Source organism: Gopherus evgoodei, chromosome 5 (genome assembly GCF_007399415.2).
Source record: "Gopherus evgoodei ecotype Sinaloan lineage chromosome 5, rGopEvg1_v1.p, whole genome shotgun sequence".
In the NCBI taxonomy this organism is placed as follows: domain Eukaryota; kingdom Metazoa; phylum Chordata; order Testudines; family Testudinidae; genus Gopherus; species Gopherus evgoodei.
This window is the reverse complement of record NC_044326.1, coordinates 2,226,639-2,243,972: the sequence shown is the minus strand read 5'-3', so window position 1 is coordinate 2,243,972 and position 17,334 is coordinate 2,226,639. Positions and strand designations below refer to the sequence as shown.

The 17,334-nt window shown below is 51.6% G+C and overlaps 1 protein-coding gene across 1 annotated transcript in view; it reads right to left on the bottom strand.

The window, feature by feature from the left end:
* The window catches only part of LOC115652566 (V-type proton ATPase subunit B, kidney isoform), an 83,592-nt gene extending 66,963 nt beyond the window's left edge, over positions 1-16,629 (bottom strand). The window contains exon 1 of the mRNA XM_030564794.1: positions 16,521-16,629. Within this exon, the coding sequence (XP_030420654.1) occupies positions 16,521-16,629 (109 nt within the window). The remainder of the gene's footprint in view (positions 1-16,520) is intronic.
* Between the last annotated feature and the right edge of the window lie 705 nt (positions 16,630-17,334).

Here is a 17,334-nt window from a genome sequence, read left to right as displayed (position 1 = left end):
ATGCAAAGTCCTCCACTTAGGCAGGAACAATCAATTGCACACATACCAAATGGGCAATGACTGCCTAGGAAGGAGCACTGCGGAAAGGGATCTGGAGTCATCATAGATCACAAGCTAAATATGAGTCAACAGTGTAACGCTGTTGGAAAAAAAGCGAACATCATTCTGGGCTGTATTAGCAGGAGTGTTGTAAGCAAGAGACAAGAAGTAATTCTTCTGCTCTGCTCCGCGTTGATAAGGCCTCAGCTGGAGTATTGTGTCCAGTTCTGGGCACCACATTTCAGGAAAGATGTGGAGAAATTGGAGAAAGTCCAGAGAAGAGCAAAAAAAATGATGAGAAGTCTAGAAAACATGAGCTATGAGGGAAGATTGAAAAAACTGGGTTTGTTTAGTCTGGAGAAGAGAAGACTGAGAGGGGACATGATAACCGTTTTCAAGTAAATAAAAGGTTGTTACAAGGAGGAGGGTGATAAATTGTTCTCCTTAACCTCTGAGGTAGCACAAGAAGCAATGGGCTTAAATTGCAGCAAGGGTGGTTTAGGTTGGACATTAGGAAAAACTTCCTAACTGTCAGGGTGGTTAAGCACTGGAATAAATTGCCCAGGCAAAGTTATGGAATCTCGGTCACTGAAGGTTTTTAAAAACAAGTTAGACAACCCCCTGTCAGGGATGGTCTAGATAATACTTAGTCTTGCCATGAGTACAGGGGACTGGACGAGGTGACCTCTCAAGGGCCCTTTCAGTCCTACAATTCTATTATCTCTGTTTTACACAGTACCCCTTGAAACTGTGTTGGGGCATCAGTCCTGAACTGAAGGAGACAAGAATACACCCTGTTGAAAGATATGCCTGGATACCCTGGGGAATGGCACACTCAAAGAAGATAAGATAGATTCTAATCTGCTGCAGCATCCTGGAGTTTCTTTGGAGATATCCCATCCAAGCAGTGATCAGGCCAATCCTTCTAGGCTAAATCCACAGTCCAGCGAATGCAAAGTGTTTGATGGTCTCTGTCTGTTGTGCACCCCTCACTGCTGTATCTGAGGGTCTGAGAGGGCTGGAGGCTGAAGTGGCCAAAGAATCTACTGCTCAAATGCAGCCCACACTGGTTTACAGAGCCCACAACGGCCCTTGTGTTCCACAGGGAGGAGGAGTCCCGAGGAAGCTGCACGTGTAATAAAACCCTGAGCCACAGGATTGCTGGCTGGGAAGAGACTGGACATTGACCTGCGTCACATGGCATGAGTCAGGGTTACAACCCCTGTCATGGGCCAGAATCGCTATCCACCGACCCCGAAAGCAGATACAATACTACTGCTTCCTGTGTTCTTCCTGCTCAGTGGCCAGGTGAGCACGTATTACTTCTGCCCATATGGAGCACTGCCAACAGCAGTCCTGATGTCCCCAAGAAATAGAGCACTGTGCTTTTATTGGGACATTTTTGGGGTGTGTCTTGTCAGACTGACCACTGGGGTGGTTAAGTTTAGAGCTGACTGGAAAATTTAGTGGAAACAGTTTTGACAAGACTGAATTTTTTTTACAAACTCATCTCTCTATTTCAACCAAATTACCCAGGGACTATTTCTTTTTAACACTGAAATAAAATGTAGAAGTTTTCCTAAAATAAAATGGTCTGAAATGGAAATTTGGGGGATTTACAGGATGGAAATGGAAATTCTGAGTTTTGATCAGTAAGTTATCTGACACTTTCTGCTTCTAACTTTCTCTCCCACTTGCCAATGGCACTTGGTTACTGTTGGACATTTTATCAGAAAAGTTCTTTAATGTCTTACTATCTGTTTTGTAAAGACGCCGAGTATATCTGTTTGAAGAATCCAAGGATAATTCTATGGAAACTTTCAAATTAGTTTTCATTTAGAAGTATTTGAAGCACAGCCAGTTTTTGTTTCTCATTCAAACTTTTTTTGCAATTTTTTTCTGATTTAAAAAAATATTGAAAACATTTATCAAGATAATTATTAAAAATTATTTACCAAAAAAAAAACAGGCTTTGCTAAACCATTTCAGTAATGTTTTTGTTCAATTTTTGAATTAAAAAAGACGCACAATGCTTTTATCAAAAATGTTCCTTTCCTGCAAATTTTTATGGAATTTTTTATTTAAAAAAGACCATCTTTTACAAAACCAACCCAACCCCCTGTTTATTTTAAAAGTTTGGACTTGCTTTAATTGTCCTTGGTGCAAGAAGGCTGGCATCAAATCCCAAGCTGTTGGCACTCAGGTTTTTTTCCTTCTGCCCATAAGTATTAGAGACTAATAAATCATCCTGAGCTGTATTGCGATACTCTCAAAATGCTAAATACAGATATCTTGACTCTGCTTGGTCTTCAAAATCAAGTCCTTTGTTATTTTTTGATAACCTACCTGACTGGGCCTAATAAGGGCTTGTACTGATGTATCAAAGATAACGGATTAAATTAAATATTTGTGGATCATCGTAGGCCTGGTTTGACATGAGGAGTTGGATATGGGAGAGGCCTCGTTTCTTGGGAGACAGGATTAGGGAGGTAAATGGAGCAGCGGGTTGGGAACAGAATGTCTGTACTAGCTATGACAAAGGGAAAAACCCGGCAAACTATTTTCAATGGACAAGCTAAGCCTGGAACATAAGTGGAGGTAAAGAGCGAGTCATGCATGGACAGTGCGTGGCCAGAGCATGCTGTACAGGGATTGGTTCCTACAAAGTGGCCAAGCCCAGCACGTGTGATGCAATGTATAGTAAGTGCAATGCAATGTGTAAATGTCTAGAAAGGAAGAGGCTTGCTGTGTATCTTTGGGTGTGTGCTGTGCCCCCATGCCCACCCCCTATGCTGGAGTCTGATCAACTGAGCATAGTTGTGCTGTACACCACATAAAGAGACCTGAGTGATGATGCTGGACCAGGACTGAATTCTTGGGGAACTGAGTGGAAGAGGTCTTGGGGGAGCTCCCACAACCAATATCTCTTATTAACTCACTCACAATAGCACGGCAAGCTAACTGCAATCTGCAATGTACAACTAACCGCTGCATGATGTGATGTGAACAAAACAATTGGTTAGCACTCCACCACTAATAGGAAACCTTCCTTGTTTAACTGAAGTCCACACGGGCTAACTTTGGCCCAGCTGGCACCTAACCTGGGACTTTATTTTCTTGGCTTTTCTCAGCTGGCACAGCCATGACTGCAGTATAAACAGTGGTGAGCCGTCAGTCCCTGTGCTGCTCGTGTTCTGTACTCTCTTTGCAGGCCTTCCAGATATTTGCCCTCTTGATTGAGAGTTTTTTCACCCTCCCAAATTTTACACCCTTTCATGGGCAATCAAGAAGCTCATGCGGTAGCAGTTGGTCTTTTGATTTTGCTTCATGTGTTTATTGTACATACTTGGATGATGCCTCTTCTTTATGTTTGGCCAAAGGACAAGTCAGACTTTCATGTGACACATCTCAGTACTCCAATGGGTGCTGTGGGTTATGGTAAATATTTCCAACCTTCATCCTGTGTGAAACGTCCTTCACACACAGTAGCATATGCAACCATTTAATCTGGTCTAGTTCCAGTATGTTTTTGTACTGAGAAGTACCTGGCTTTTTTTTAATTTGCCATCCATCTAGAATTACTCTCTCCAGTTCTTGCAATGCCAGGTCATTCTATGTTTAATGTTTGAGATTGTGAGATTTTGTTTCAGAATCAGTATAACTGAATTATATTTACCACCTCCTAAAGCATCCTGCTCTCACTATGTCAAACGCTGCTTAATGGCATCTCTCCACAGTGTGGCTTTTGCTTATTCGATGACGGCTATTTGAAACCAACTTTGTTTTCAGTTTTAACGTTGGCAGGTCACTGATTTCCCTGCCTGTGCATGCTGCCATTATAGTGCACCGAGCTTCAATAACTCTTCGGAGAATCACTTTTCCTCTGTTTATTTCCAAAGTCCCAAACAGGGCTGGATTTACTCCTTAGGCACCCCTAGGCCCAGCATCTTCAGTGCCCCCCTTGTCTACAGCAGACCTGCAAGTTGTACACAGTTTTAGAGAGGTGAGGTGCCCCTAAAACGCTGGCGCCCCTTGGCATGTGCCTACTGTGCCAGCTGCAAATCTGGCCCTGGTCCTTGCTTTGAGAGCTGCTTGGAAGTGTTTCCACAAGACTTGTTCATTGGAAAATGACAATTCATTGAAACTGAAGCTATTTGCAGGAAAGGGCTGGTTTTCCCCATTTTGAAAAGTAGAAAAAAGCCCAACCCTTTCTAAATTGTTCAAACGGGACTTTCAACATTTTTTGAAAAAAACATTCTGTTGTTTGGGTCAAAATGATTTTTGGTTCAAAATTTAATTGAACGTAGAGTAAAAAATGTAATGACTAATGTAACAAAGTTCCTCCTCTACCTTGGTGGGTCCTGCGCTTATTGGCAGATTTGCTCATCTCAGTGATCTTCCCCACAATCTGGGTCAGCTCCTCCTGTGTCTGACCAGGAGTTGGGAGGTTTGAGGGGAACCCGGGCCCGCCCTCTACTCCGGGTTCCAGCCCAGGACCTTGTGGATTGCAGCTGTCTATAGTGCCTCCTGTAACAGCTGCATGACAGCTACAACTCCCTGGGCTACTTCCCCATGGCCTCCTCCAAACACCTTCTTTATCCTCACCACAAGATCTTCCTCCTGGTGTCTGATAACACTTGTACTCCTTAGTTCTCCAGCAGCTCTCAGCTCCCTGTGCTTCTTGCTCCCAGCTCCTCACACGCACACCACAAACTGGAGTGAGCTCCTTTTTAAACCCAGGTGCCCTGACTAGCCTGCCTTGATTGGCTGCAGGTGATCTAATCAGCCTGGCTGCCTTAACTGGTTCTAGCAGGTCCCTGATTACTCTAGTGCAGCCCCTGCTCTGGTCACTCAGGGAACAGAAAACTACTCATCCAGTGACCAGTATCTTTGCCCTCTACCAGACTCCTGTACCCCACTGGTCTAGGTCTGTCACACTAAATGAAAACATAAAAAGGTCATCATCAAAATGAAACATTTTTACTGGTAAAGCCTGATCTGGTGATTTTTTTTTCAGATTTTTGGCTTGTGAAAATGTTTGCAATTTCAATTTTTCATAGCAATTCGAGACAGGATTTTTTTAATAAAATCTCTGAAATTCTTGTGGGATGGGAAAACTGTTTCCCAACTGGCCCGACTTGCTTTGTAATTGTATCGAGACCTGACACGAGTCGGATTCTGCAACAATCACATCAGCGCTGGGTCCTTCCTCTGTATGTTCAGAAACAAACCCCTGGACAGCTGCAGCCCAGTTTTGTGCAATCATTGGGCATCTGGTCATTCCTCAATGCAGCCTTCAGGAGGGCAAAGTTTGGGAGCCCTTTGCTGTTCCTATGCCTAGGGGTGGTTCCAATCCCATGTTCACAATGGGTCCTCTTGGTGTCTTCAGCCAAACAGAAGTTCCTGGGATACCTGCAGAGAATTTGCTGGCCTGTGCTGTACAAGAGGTCAGACTAGATGATCTGGTCCCTCCTGGGCCTACACTTTATGAATCTCTGAACCACTGAATCAGAGCTGGCTCCAGGCACCAGCGCAGCAAGCAGGTGCTTGTGGTGGCCAATGGAGAGGGGCGGCATGTCCGGGTTTTTGGCGGCAATTCGGTGGTGAGTCCCTCAATCCCTCTAGGAGGGAAGGACCTGCCGCCAAAGTGCTGCTGAAGGATGAAGCGTCGGTGGTAGCGCTGCTGCCGAAGTGCCACCGATCGCAGCGCCGTTTGGTTTTTTTTGCCATTTGGGGTGGCAAAAACGCTGGAGCCGGCCCTGCTCTGAATACTCAGTTTAAACGTAATGCCAACGCACCGAGGCTGTAGCGAGCAAGTGCAGAGTATAATGGAGAATGCTAGAGGGAGCTGGGGAAAGGCCTGAGGCCTGGTGCTGCTTCCCCCATGCACAGACACCTGCCTTGACAGTAGAGGGACACAGTACGCAAGCCACAGTGCTCGACTGTAGACTTCTTGGCTGTGTTACAGGCACGGTCTCTGGTGGGGTCATTTCTCCTGAGATCCCGGGGAGGTATTAGCAGCTGTTTCGAAGCACCACCAATCCATTAGCAGGAATGAGTAGAAGAAGCACTTATCACCTTTGGGCCTTGGGCTTGCTCCAGCTTGGAAACCCAAACCCAAAGAGAGTCAGAGATTCCAAGGCTAGAAGGGACCATTGTGATCATCCAGGCTGACCTCCCGCATAGCACAGGCCGGAGACCTGCCCCACGGTAATCCTTAGAGCCGAGCTTTTAGAAAACCAGCCAATCTTGATTCAAAAATTGTTGCTGATGTGGAATCCACCACGCCCCTTGGTGAATTGTTCCAGTTGTTAATTACTTTCCCCATTGAAAACGCACGCCTTATTTCCAGTCGAAATTTGTCTAGCTTCAACTTCCAGCCATTGGATAGTGTTAGACTCTCCTCTGCTAGATTGAAGAGCTTGTTATCAAATACTTGTAGACTGTGATCAAGTCACCCCTTAACTTCTTTTTTGCTAAACAGATTGAGCTCCTAGGGTCTATCACAACAGGGCAGTTTTCTGATCCATAAATCGTTCTCATGGCTCTTCTCTGACCCCTCTCCAATTTATCCACATCCTTCGTGAACTGTGGGCACCAGAACTGGACCCAGCATTCCAGCAGCGGTCACACCAGTGCCAAATGACCAACGGGCTACCCAGGGATGCTGCTGGCCTCACTCACAAAACCTGCATTAATCCAGCTCGCCCACTGACATGCAATCGGAAACTGTCTTAAGGTATAAACTTGGCTGAGCATGACAAGTAAACGGTCACCAGCAGCAGCGCATCGGCTCACTGGCAATATCCGCTGTGGTTTCAGAGAGGTGGCAGGCTGTGCCTCCCTGATTCCCTGGCCACACGCTCAGAGATTGGCGATGCGTGCTGGCCAAGGGCCGTGCTTCTTAGCGAGGCCACAGCAGGTTCTGTGATGCCACTGACCCGTTATCCGAGCAAAGCCGAGATCCCTCTGTATGGGGAGACTTTGGCAAACCAGTAAAGTGCCTGAAACCACTATGGCTTATTGTTAAAAGCAACCTATTAAGCAGTCTCAGCTTGACCAAGACAGGAGAGGAGGGGGGTTGGGTTGAAAGAACCCCAGGTAACACCTCTGCAAGGCACAAGCTGATCCGTCTGCACGCACCTGGAGTGCCTGGCCCTCTCGCCGGCTAGGGCGCTGATCGGCACCGCTGCTCTGGGAGTGAGCATTCAGCCTCCCAGGGACGGCTGTGGGTTTGGTCCCGCACGACTGGCGCTGGTAGGGATTGTGCCATTGATTGCAATGGCAGCAGGAGCAGTCTCTGAGTCCCCATCCGACACTCCTCCGAGCCCCACAGTGAGCACTTCTCCCCAGCCCAGCCTCTCTGACCTGAGTCTGACCCCCAGCCTCTCTGGTCTTCTATCCACCACCTCCTCCATTCCTTCTGACCTCACACCCTCTCCCTCCGCCCCCCGGCCTGATATCCCCCTGTTCCTTTACTCATGACGGTTCCCTGCTGCTCCAGGCTGGAGTCAGAGAGTTTAAGGCCAGAAGGGGTGAGCAGAGCACCCAGTCAGACCTCCCACACACTAAACCAAGCCACAGAAATGAGTCTGCAGTAGCACCGTCTGGCTGCTGGAGACTGGCCGAGTATGTGCCACAGGCGGGGAATAGGAAGGATTGAGGCACACCAGTGCCCGAGGCCGCCCTGATAGCAGGGAAATGGTTACATGAGCTAGACCCACATAATCCTGGCAAGTGAGCTGCACTCACACGCTGCAGAGAAAGTTCCCCCTGCCGCCCTCCCCCAGCCCCCAAGTCCCTGCCAATCTGAGCTGGGGGGAAATTCCTTCCTGACTGCACGCATGGTGATCAGCTAGACTCTGAGCACGTGAGAAAGAGCCAACCAGCCAAGCAGCTGAGTGAGAGAGATCTGCTGCCATCTCCGAGCACGGCCCACCCCGTCCTGGGTCCCACATCTCGCTGTGGCCATCCCTGATGCTTCAGAGGAAGGAGACAAATCAAAACAAAACACAGAATACACTGGGGGGTGGGGGACACCTTCCTGATCCCTGCAGATGACTGGCTGGGCCCTGAAGCATGAGATTTTAGGAACTTAAGACATAAGGTGGAAGGGACCCCACTCCCTGGGCTGTAAAGCCTTGGGCCCCCCCAAACTCTCTGACCTCCTAGTCACCTCCTCTTCCCTCTCCCTCTCCTCTATTCCCCTCACGCTCCAGGTTTGTTTGTTCTCTCCCCGCTGTATAACTCCCTGATCAGTCATTTCACTTGCACGCATTTTCCCTCAGCCGTCCATCTGGGCCATTTCTCCTGCCCCGTCTCTCTTTCACGTCCTAGCACACTGTTAGCCGGCAAATGCCTTTCTCCCTCGGCAGCATTCGTGCTGCAGTGCCCATGGAGAAAGGAACGGGATCGGATGGGGAATAACTGTCCTACCGCCAACTTTCCAGTCCCTGCAAAGGGCTGTAAGAAACAAGCATTGAGCTATCACCAGCAGCTGCTCAGAGCACAGCAGTTCAGTCGCTGAATCGGTCATCAGCCTAAGGTACAAGCTGTAACAAGTCATTTGCCTGGATTTTGTGTGGTTTCAAGTGAAACGTTAGGACAAACACACCCCAAGACCCCGTAGGGAGCAGGTGTTTAATTCTTCCTCCTGGTCGCTCTTGGTTTAATTGACCACAGACTGTTTTGGGGCTCAGGGAAAGAAAGGAAAATATCTTGCATTTCTAGAATGCCTTTTGCTCCCCAATGCTCTTTGCAAACTATAACCGTCACTGTGATGCAGCCACCTCTGGGGCAGACTGTGGCAGCTGTTTAACAGGTAGTTGCACTGCGCAACACTTTTGGGTGGAAAGCGTAGAAAACCATTGTAACTAGCAGAAATTGCAAGCCGCATGTAGGCTGGCAGAATGTCATTCCCTAGCCAAGCAGTCGGGGAGGGCTTTGGGATCACGCTCGCCGCCTAGCAAAAGGTGTTCAGAGCTACCAGTCTTATCCGAAAGGGCAGCAGCTCCAGCAGAACAGCACCCCCAGCTGGTAGAATAGTACCTAAGGCATCAACAACTCCACTCACCCACTAGCACCATGTTGCGGTGGTTTCCTATCCAGGTACCAAGCCGGCCTGAGTCACCTTCCTGAGCAGGGGTGGCTCCAGACGTTTTGCCGCCCCAAGCATGGAGGGTCCGCCGAAGCTGCAGGACCAGCGGACCCTCCGCAGGCAAGCCACCAAGGGCACCCTGCCAGCCGCCCTGCGACCGGCAGAGCGCCCCCCGTGGCTTGCTGCCCCAAGCACGCTCTTGGCGTGCTGTTGCCTGGAGCCACCCCTGTTCCTGAGCTTGGGAAAACTGCCTTGATCACGAACTGGAGCTGAATGCCTCCAGGCAGACTAGGGCCCCGTCCAGCCACCACTATCACTTTGTGTTGGGTTCCAATTAACAGGCCAAATCTTTCCCTGGGGTAAACGTAGCTGGAGTTGGCAGAGTTGTATGTTTCACAACTGGTGTAACTAACTGGCTGTCTCCTTTCTGCCTCCCCAGGCACGGAGAACTGGCCATTGCTGCCCGGAGCAGTGCCAGAGGCAGGGGCATGGCCAGGCGCCAGGGGAAAGGGGGGAGAGAAATTTTGGGAGGGAGGGAGGAAAGACTCTCAGGCAAGAGAGTGACTATCTAACTGGGCTGCAGAGAGACTACGGAACACGAGCGGCCAAGGAACTGATGGCTCATCACTGTTTACACTGCAGTCATGGCTGTGCCAGCTGAGACGTGCCAAGAAAATAAAGCCCCTGGTTCAGTGCCAGCTGGTCCTCTCGCCACCCATCCCGTACGGGCCAGCTAAGACCCCAAGTGGAACTGATGGCAAAGCTCACACTGGGAGACCAGAGCTATGGGGACAAGGAGACTTTGCTACAGTTACGGCATAATTTCCGCTGCAGACACCCACTACCCCTGAACCCTGAGACACCCCCCGCCTTCACCCAGTGCCCTCAGTCTCTGCTTCCCCTGCCCCCTCTCCTCCAGGCTCAGCTGTGCAGTGTGAAAGTGGCCCCTTTATGAGCAGGCCTGGAATCGGAAAGACACATTCAGACGCAGTTCCAAGCCCTTGACCCTGCCGAGCAGATCCCTGTTAGGAACAGCGTGTGCCTTCACGCCTGGCAGACGGGAGGTCACGGAGGTTAGACGCATGCTGCTGGGGCTACCAGGCAGATTGGTCCGGCCAAGCATTTGCAGCGTGGGGAGATCTGCAGCGGCCTCCCTGGAGCTAAACCTTTGGGGCACTGCAGGGCAGGTCGTGGAGAGGGCTACTCATTGGAGCTGCCTTTCATGGCTGGGAGACCTTCAGCTGAGCCAGATGGAGGAGGAAGAGACAGCAACGGTCCTACGGTGATCTCTAGCTCCAGCACGGGAGGGAGATTCTGCACCAGCCTCTCAATAGCAGAAGCTGGGGGACAACCAACTAACCAGACTGAAGGTGGAGCTTGATAAGTAAATGGGTGACACAAAGGGCTTGCCTGGGATGGCAGGGCCTGGCCTCAGTGGCCCCCAGTCCTGCATTCCTGGTCTAGTGAAAAGATCCTCCCCTTATGGGCGCAGCAAGGCTCAGAGGGATCCCAAAGTGCCTTCCAAACAGCTTATTGAACAACTTCATCAATGCCAGAAATGCAGCCACTTCTGGGGCGGGACACAGCAGCCCCACGGCCACAGCACATTACAGTTTAGGAGGCAAAGGAGACTCCTATGTTCAGCTGAAGCCACTAGGGGAACCTGGAGAGGGAGAACGTCATTCTGGACTCTGGTCCAGGGAGTGAGGCTCCCAGCCCTGCCCCCAGGGGGAGAGCCGGGGGATCGTCAGTGACTGCAGGTGGGCAGGACTTTGATTTGCCTTCTCAATCTCAGCCAAAAGACAGGCCCTCTAGCAGCACAGTGCTCCCTAGCAGGGAGCAGAGACTCAGAGGGAGGAGCCATCCGTGCCACATCACCCACTCCATCTCCAGCAACTGCTGCCTTTTCCTTGGAGAGCTCCTGGCCAAAGCCCTACCCCTGCCTAGCCTGTCAGCCCGGAGGGGAAGTAAATCAGCAGGCAGGCTGAGGGCTACGTTTGGCACCCACATCACTGACGTACTAGTTACAAGGAAGCCTGGACTCCCATCAATGCATCGGGGATCCCCTGGCAGCTGGTGGCCAGGACACCAGCCATATTGTAAAGATTCAAACGAAAGGCAGTGTTTCCTAGTGGCTAGAGCTTCGGACTCAGAAAACCTAGGTTTTAGTCCCGGCTGTGCCATTGACCTGCTGTCTGACCACTGGCCGGTCTCCACCTCTCTCTGGGCCTCAGTCTCCCCTCTCCTCCTCTGCCTGTTCAGACCGTCAGCTCTTCGGGGCAGGGACTGACAGTTGACTCTGCGCAGGTGCAGCGCCAACCCAGTGGGGTCCTGGTCCTAGTTGGGGCCAGTAGCAGTTCCTGTGATATAGACAAGACCTCACAGCAGCTCCGAGTTGATTTACTACTGAACTAGTGTCGGGGGAGCAGCCCGGAGGTCCAGATGGTCGGCCAGGAGAGGCATCCTAAAGTTACTTTTTCTGAAGCTTTGGCTGCATGGCCAGAAACTTTTCAGCTTAAAAAATGGGCAGGAAATTCCACTGGGCTAAACCCAGAACCTCTCGCCACAGCTTCCAATGAAGCCAGCGAGTGAACCAGATTCCCACCTCCGAACAGCCTTGAGCGCTGGCTCCAGATTGGGATTGGGCACTGAGGTGTGATTAGGGGGTGAGCCTGGTGCCGCAGCCCCGGGCACTCAGCCTCTGCTAAGCACCAGAGGTGCACACCAGACCAAACGAGCCCCTCCTAGCAACCTCTGTGACGGTGGTGTGGCCTCTCTCTTTCACGCTGTATGGCTAGCACGTCCCTACTGGGAGCTGGGGGTAGGGACTAGCCCTAGGGACAGCCAGATGGAGAGTATGGAATCTTCTCCAGTCCTGATAACCTGCCCCCACGAAATGAAAATCTCTATGCAAGCAGCATGCATGGCCGACATGCTAACATGCGTGACCAGGGGCAGAAAATCGCTTCTAGGGTGCAGCCCTGAATGTGGCAGGGCCTCATATTGACTGAGGTGGAAGGATTTGATTTTGGGGGGATCAAATGTCAGCAAACGTCCATTTCATCGTACGCAGACAAACCGGTGAAAACAGGTCTCCACTGACAATTGTGGGAATTTGTAGTGAGGCAAAGCAAGAAAATGCTCCTTGGGAACTTATTCTAGATTGATTTGAGGATATTTACTCTGCATATTTCAACACGGGATATTGACACTTTGTGTTTTAACGGTTATAAAGCTTTAAAATCTCAGCATCTCCTCTCATTAAACAATTACTCTGACATCCCCTCCACCCCCTCTGCTCCATCTCCCACATCTGGGAAAATGTACATTGATCAGAACAGGGGAAAAATGCTTCTAAATGAACCTTGGTATTACCCAGTGACATTATAACAGAATAAAAACCGCATTCTGCTAAGCCTAAATATAGCCTGTGTTGCACCCTGATAGGAGGAGGGGCTGGTGGTGAAATCCTGGGATCGAGGGCACTCGGGCCTAGGAGCAGACCCGCCAAGGTCCCGTCGGGCAGGTTCTGGGATTTTACTGGATGACAAATTGTACTCGTTTTAGTTTTTCTACAAAAAGTCCCCAATTTTGACTTTTTCTCATTTTTTCGCCTCCCTTCTCCTTTTCTCAGGGGAAAAATGGAAAAAGGGGCAGGGAGAAAAAAAAAGGGCAGAAGGAACTAAACCAGTTGCTGAAACACATACCAAAAAAATCAGTTTTAAATGAGAATTTTCTCCAAACATTCTAATTACCATAGTAAAAGGAAGGGAGCCATTTCCCCCAAGAAGTTTCCCCCTCGCCCTGTGGAGCCTGAATTTAATCAGCAGCAGCCTGGCCCTACCTCCCTGCTGCAAACTGGCTCTGGGCTTGATCTGACACCCCTTTTGCCTCCTGGCTTTGAGTCCCCCCTACCCCCTGCAACTGCCCAAGGGCAAAGCAACCCCTCCCTGGTTGGGCTGGGCGAGGAGGGGAGCCGTTCCTGAGGAGCCCAGCCCGCGCTGTTGACAGCAAACACGAGCTGTTCTGCAGGACCAGTTCAGCCCAGTGTGAGGGGAAATAGATGCAGCTGAGGCAGAGCCTGACTAGGGCGTTCTGGATTCACCTTGAACTGGACAAGGAGATTGTGGCGCGCAGGGCGAGGGGAGCATTCAGGCAAAGGAAAGTGTGTTTCGGGCCTTCCTGATCTCAAAGCAGCTGTATCGAACAGCAGCTGCAGGAACCTTCCCCCTCGCTGGTCCCTGCCCCACATGAACCTGATACCACCTGACAAGCACCCAACACGTCCCGGAGACAGGGGCTGAACAGTACTTACCCCTATTGTACAGCGGGGGAAACTGAGTCAGGGAGCGCTCCAGAACACCACACTGATGAGTGTGGGATGGATAGCCAGCTAGCTTCTAGGCATTCAGAACTGCTAGTGCACCTAGGGCCTCAGTCACACACCAGGCCCCCTGGGCTCGGCACTGAACAAACACAGACGGTCTGGGCCCCGAGGCGCTTACAGTCTAAGACAGGAGACAGCAGCCGGCTAAGGACAGACTGAGGGGGACAGGGAGCACCAGGTCCCGATAAGCCGATACGTGTTTGCCCGGAAAGCTGCTGCCACAGCTCACCCCAGCTGTTTAGCCATAGGCAGAGAGAGTCTGGGGGCCCCCTCACTTCCACGGGTGTCAATCAGGAGGAACAATGGGCTCTCCCGAGCGCAGAGCTAGGGGAAGTGCAAAAAGAATCAGGCCCAGTTAGTCCTTTCACGAGCACACTCGGGCCTGCGAAAAATGCACCCACCGGCTTTTGCACCTGTGCTGAATTACTGGGGCAGATTCAGCCCCTCTGCCCTATGCCCACAACCCAGGGGGCTGGGTGGATAATGGCTTTGTCCCAGGCTCTTGCCACGGGTGGCCAAGCAATTGAGGCCCCGGACTGGGACTGAGGAATTGAAGACTCCCCCACGCTGCTCTTGCAGGGAGGGACCAGCGGGTCGGTCTCTCTCCAGAGGGCCTTTCTACACAGATTGCCAACCAGGGGCCAATTAATGCCCACCATGCTGGCCGTTCGTGCGAGGTGCACACCTAGACGGAGCCTCCCTCCCCTCCAGACTCAGTGCTCAAAGTCCACTCAGTAGCCGTCACCTGTCTCGACTGATGGACTGAGTTGGAACACGTGTCTTAGAGGGGAAAAGGGTCTGTAGCCCACCCCCACACTGGCCAGTCCCCTGCAGATTCCTTCCCCTGCATCCCTCAGCCACTCAGCATTTCACAGCAGCAGCGGGGCACACAACTCAGATCCTCCTGTTCCAAAAGCCAAGCCTGGAGAGCATCTCTGGTAGCTGTGTGCAGTGCAGGGCCCATGACACAGGCTTGAGCAGTTCTGATTCCATCCCGTGGAGAGTGGGGGTGCCGCATACACACAAGCCAGTCCACAGGATGCATGCAAGCAGCAGGTGCTGCTGTCTGAGTGGTTGGGGGAAGACTGATTCTGGTTAAAGGCTTCAGCTCATCTGTTGCTTCTGCTCACGAAGAAGCCGTGACCTGGGAGCAGTGCACATTTGGGGTCCCAGTGCCCGTTGCAGGGCTGTGTATTACTCTGAGAAGCTATCAGGCTGGGCTGACGTCAGGGAGCACGGAGCTGCTGGGACCTCTTCCGGGAGTTCTCCTTGGGCAAGGTTAGCTGGGAGCGTTTGCAAGGCAGGGACTTGAGGCGCTGATTGTGTGGGTGGGACACAGACACTCATGTCTGCACACAGAGACAGCCACACACACCCAGACCTGCAGTCTGCATGTGTCCAGAGCCAGAGAGGAAGACAGGCAAGTAAACACAGGCACAACTAAATACACAAACAGAACCTAAACTCTCTCTCTCTCTCTCACACACACAGACACACACACACCTAAGTACACAAGCAGAACCTGATCTCTCTCTTCGTCACACACACACACACAACTAAATACAGAAACAGAACCTGATCTCTCTCTCTCATACACACACACAACTAAATACACAAACAGAACCTAAACTCTCGCTCTCGCTCTCACACACACACACAGACACACACGCAACTAAATACACAAACAGAACCTGATCTCTCTCTTCGTCACACACGCACAACTAAATACACAAACAGAACCTGATCTCTCTGTCTCTCTCACACACACCCCTAAATACACAAACAGAACCTGATCTCTCTCTCTCTCTCTCTCTCTCTCACACACACACACCCCTAACCACACAAACAGAACCTGATCTCTCTCTCTCTCTCTCTCTCACACACACACACCTAACCACACAAATAGAACCCGATCTCTCTCTCTCTCTTGCTCACCTACCCACAACAGCTGGGGGGGGGGGAAGAGGGGTAATGATGGCGACTGCTGAGTACTTTGCCAAGTGACTTCTATACAGAATTTGGGAAAAGAGAGACTCCTTTGCCATCTAAAGTTTCTCACTGAGCAATCCACTTTCTGGGCCTGATTCTGTTCTCATTTACACCAGTGTAGATCTGGAGTCAGTCCATCGGTTTTGCTGGAGTCACTCCACTTTTATGCCAGCTTTGCTGAGAACAGAATCTGGCCCAGTGCCCTTCTCTTTGGGGTAAATGTCACCCTTTTACTTCAGTATGAAACAGCCTCCCAGACAGCGAGCCTCAGTGTGAGCACCAGGTGCTGTATGAAGCTATGGGGCCTGGGTAGGTGACTCAGCCCCATAGCCCCAGGGAAATGGTGCCCTACCACCATTCCAGGGTCGCTTCCTCTCAGCCATTCTGGGCTGGGGTGCAGCTAACACAAGGAGGAGGCAGAGGACAGAGACTAAAAGGGCTTCCATCCTAGGGGGAGTTAAGGACTCCAATCCAACAGGCCCCATGTACATCCCCTGGGGGAAGGGACACCCCCTCCCCCCCGAGCCTGCAATACAGATGCACTCAGTTGCCAGGGTTGTATAAGGATCCATCTGTGCACTTCCAAGAAACGTGTACTGGGCTCGGCACTTCACCGGAGGTGCTCCAGCCACTCAGAAAGGACAGGTGGGGAAACTGAGGCACAGAGCAGGGACGTGACTTGCCCAGGGCCGCAGAGCAGGGGAAAGAACCCAGGAGTCCAGCTCCCCCCACCCAGGCGCCTGCTCTAAACACTAGATAACACTGCCGAAGAACCAGAGACAGCTCTGGCTTCACTGTCAAGGTTGAAACCGCACAGGCCTTGGGGGGCCTAAATGCAAAGAGCTCAAGTCCCCACAGCTCTCCCCTCCCCCTGCCCCATACACAGCCCCAGGCTGGGTGCTAGAAGGGCTAACGTTATGGGGGTGTGTGTGTGAGAACAGCTGTTGCAGGAATGGGGACGTTCTTGCCAGCCTCCCCCAGCACGCCCCCCACCCCAACGGTACTCACTCAGCCTGGGGTTGGTGATGTAATTCCTGGTGACAGCCAGGGCATGCTCCTGGGCCCCTGCCAGCGCTGCTGGGTGCCCGCCGAGCCTCGCCTCTGCCTTGGCAGCCATCGCTGGGCACAGCCGGGGCGGGAGGGAGCCGGGGGTTTTATAGCAGAGGGTTACGCTCCCCTGCTCGTCCCTTGCTGGCCCACACCGGTCAGACCTGCCCCTTTCCCGGCTGCCTCGCTCTGCCCCCGGCGGGGGTCAGACCTGCCCACACAGGCCCCTGTTGACTGTAAACTGGGAAAGCCTCAGCACCTGGCTGGGAGCCCTGGGCCCAGAGTGCAGGTGAAGGTCACCTGAAAGCTCCCACCTGGGGGCGGCTGAGTGAGGCCACAGCTCAGGGCTCTGCATTGAGCTCTGGGTGCTGGGAAGCAGGTGGTTGTGTGTGTGGCAGAGGGTTGTGTACCTGTGAGCTGGGGGAGTAGGTGGTTGCGTGTGTGTGGCAGAGGGTTGTGTACTTGTGTGCCGGGGGAGTAGGTGGTGGTTGTGTGTGGTGGGGGGGTTGTGTAGTTTTGTGTCAGGGTATTAGGTGGTGGTTGTGTGTGACAGAGGTGTGTGTAGTAGTACTTGGGGTTGTAGGTGGTGGTTGTGTAGCTGTATGTCAGGAGAGTAGGTGGTGGTTTCTTATGTGTCAAGGGTGTGCGTAGCTGTGTGGCAGGGGAATAGCCTGTGGTTGTGTGTGGCAGATGATTGTATAGCTGTGGTCAGCGAGTAGGAGGTAGTTGTGTGTGGTGAGGGTTGTGTAGCTGTGTGTCGGGGGAGTAGGGGTTG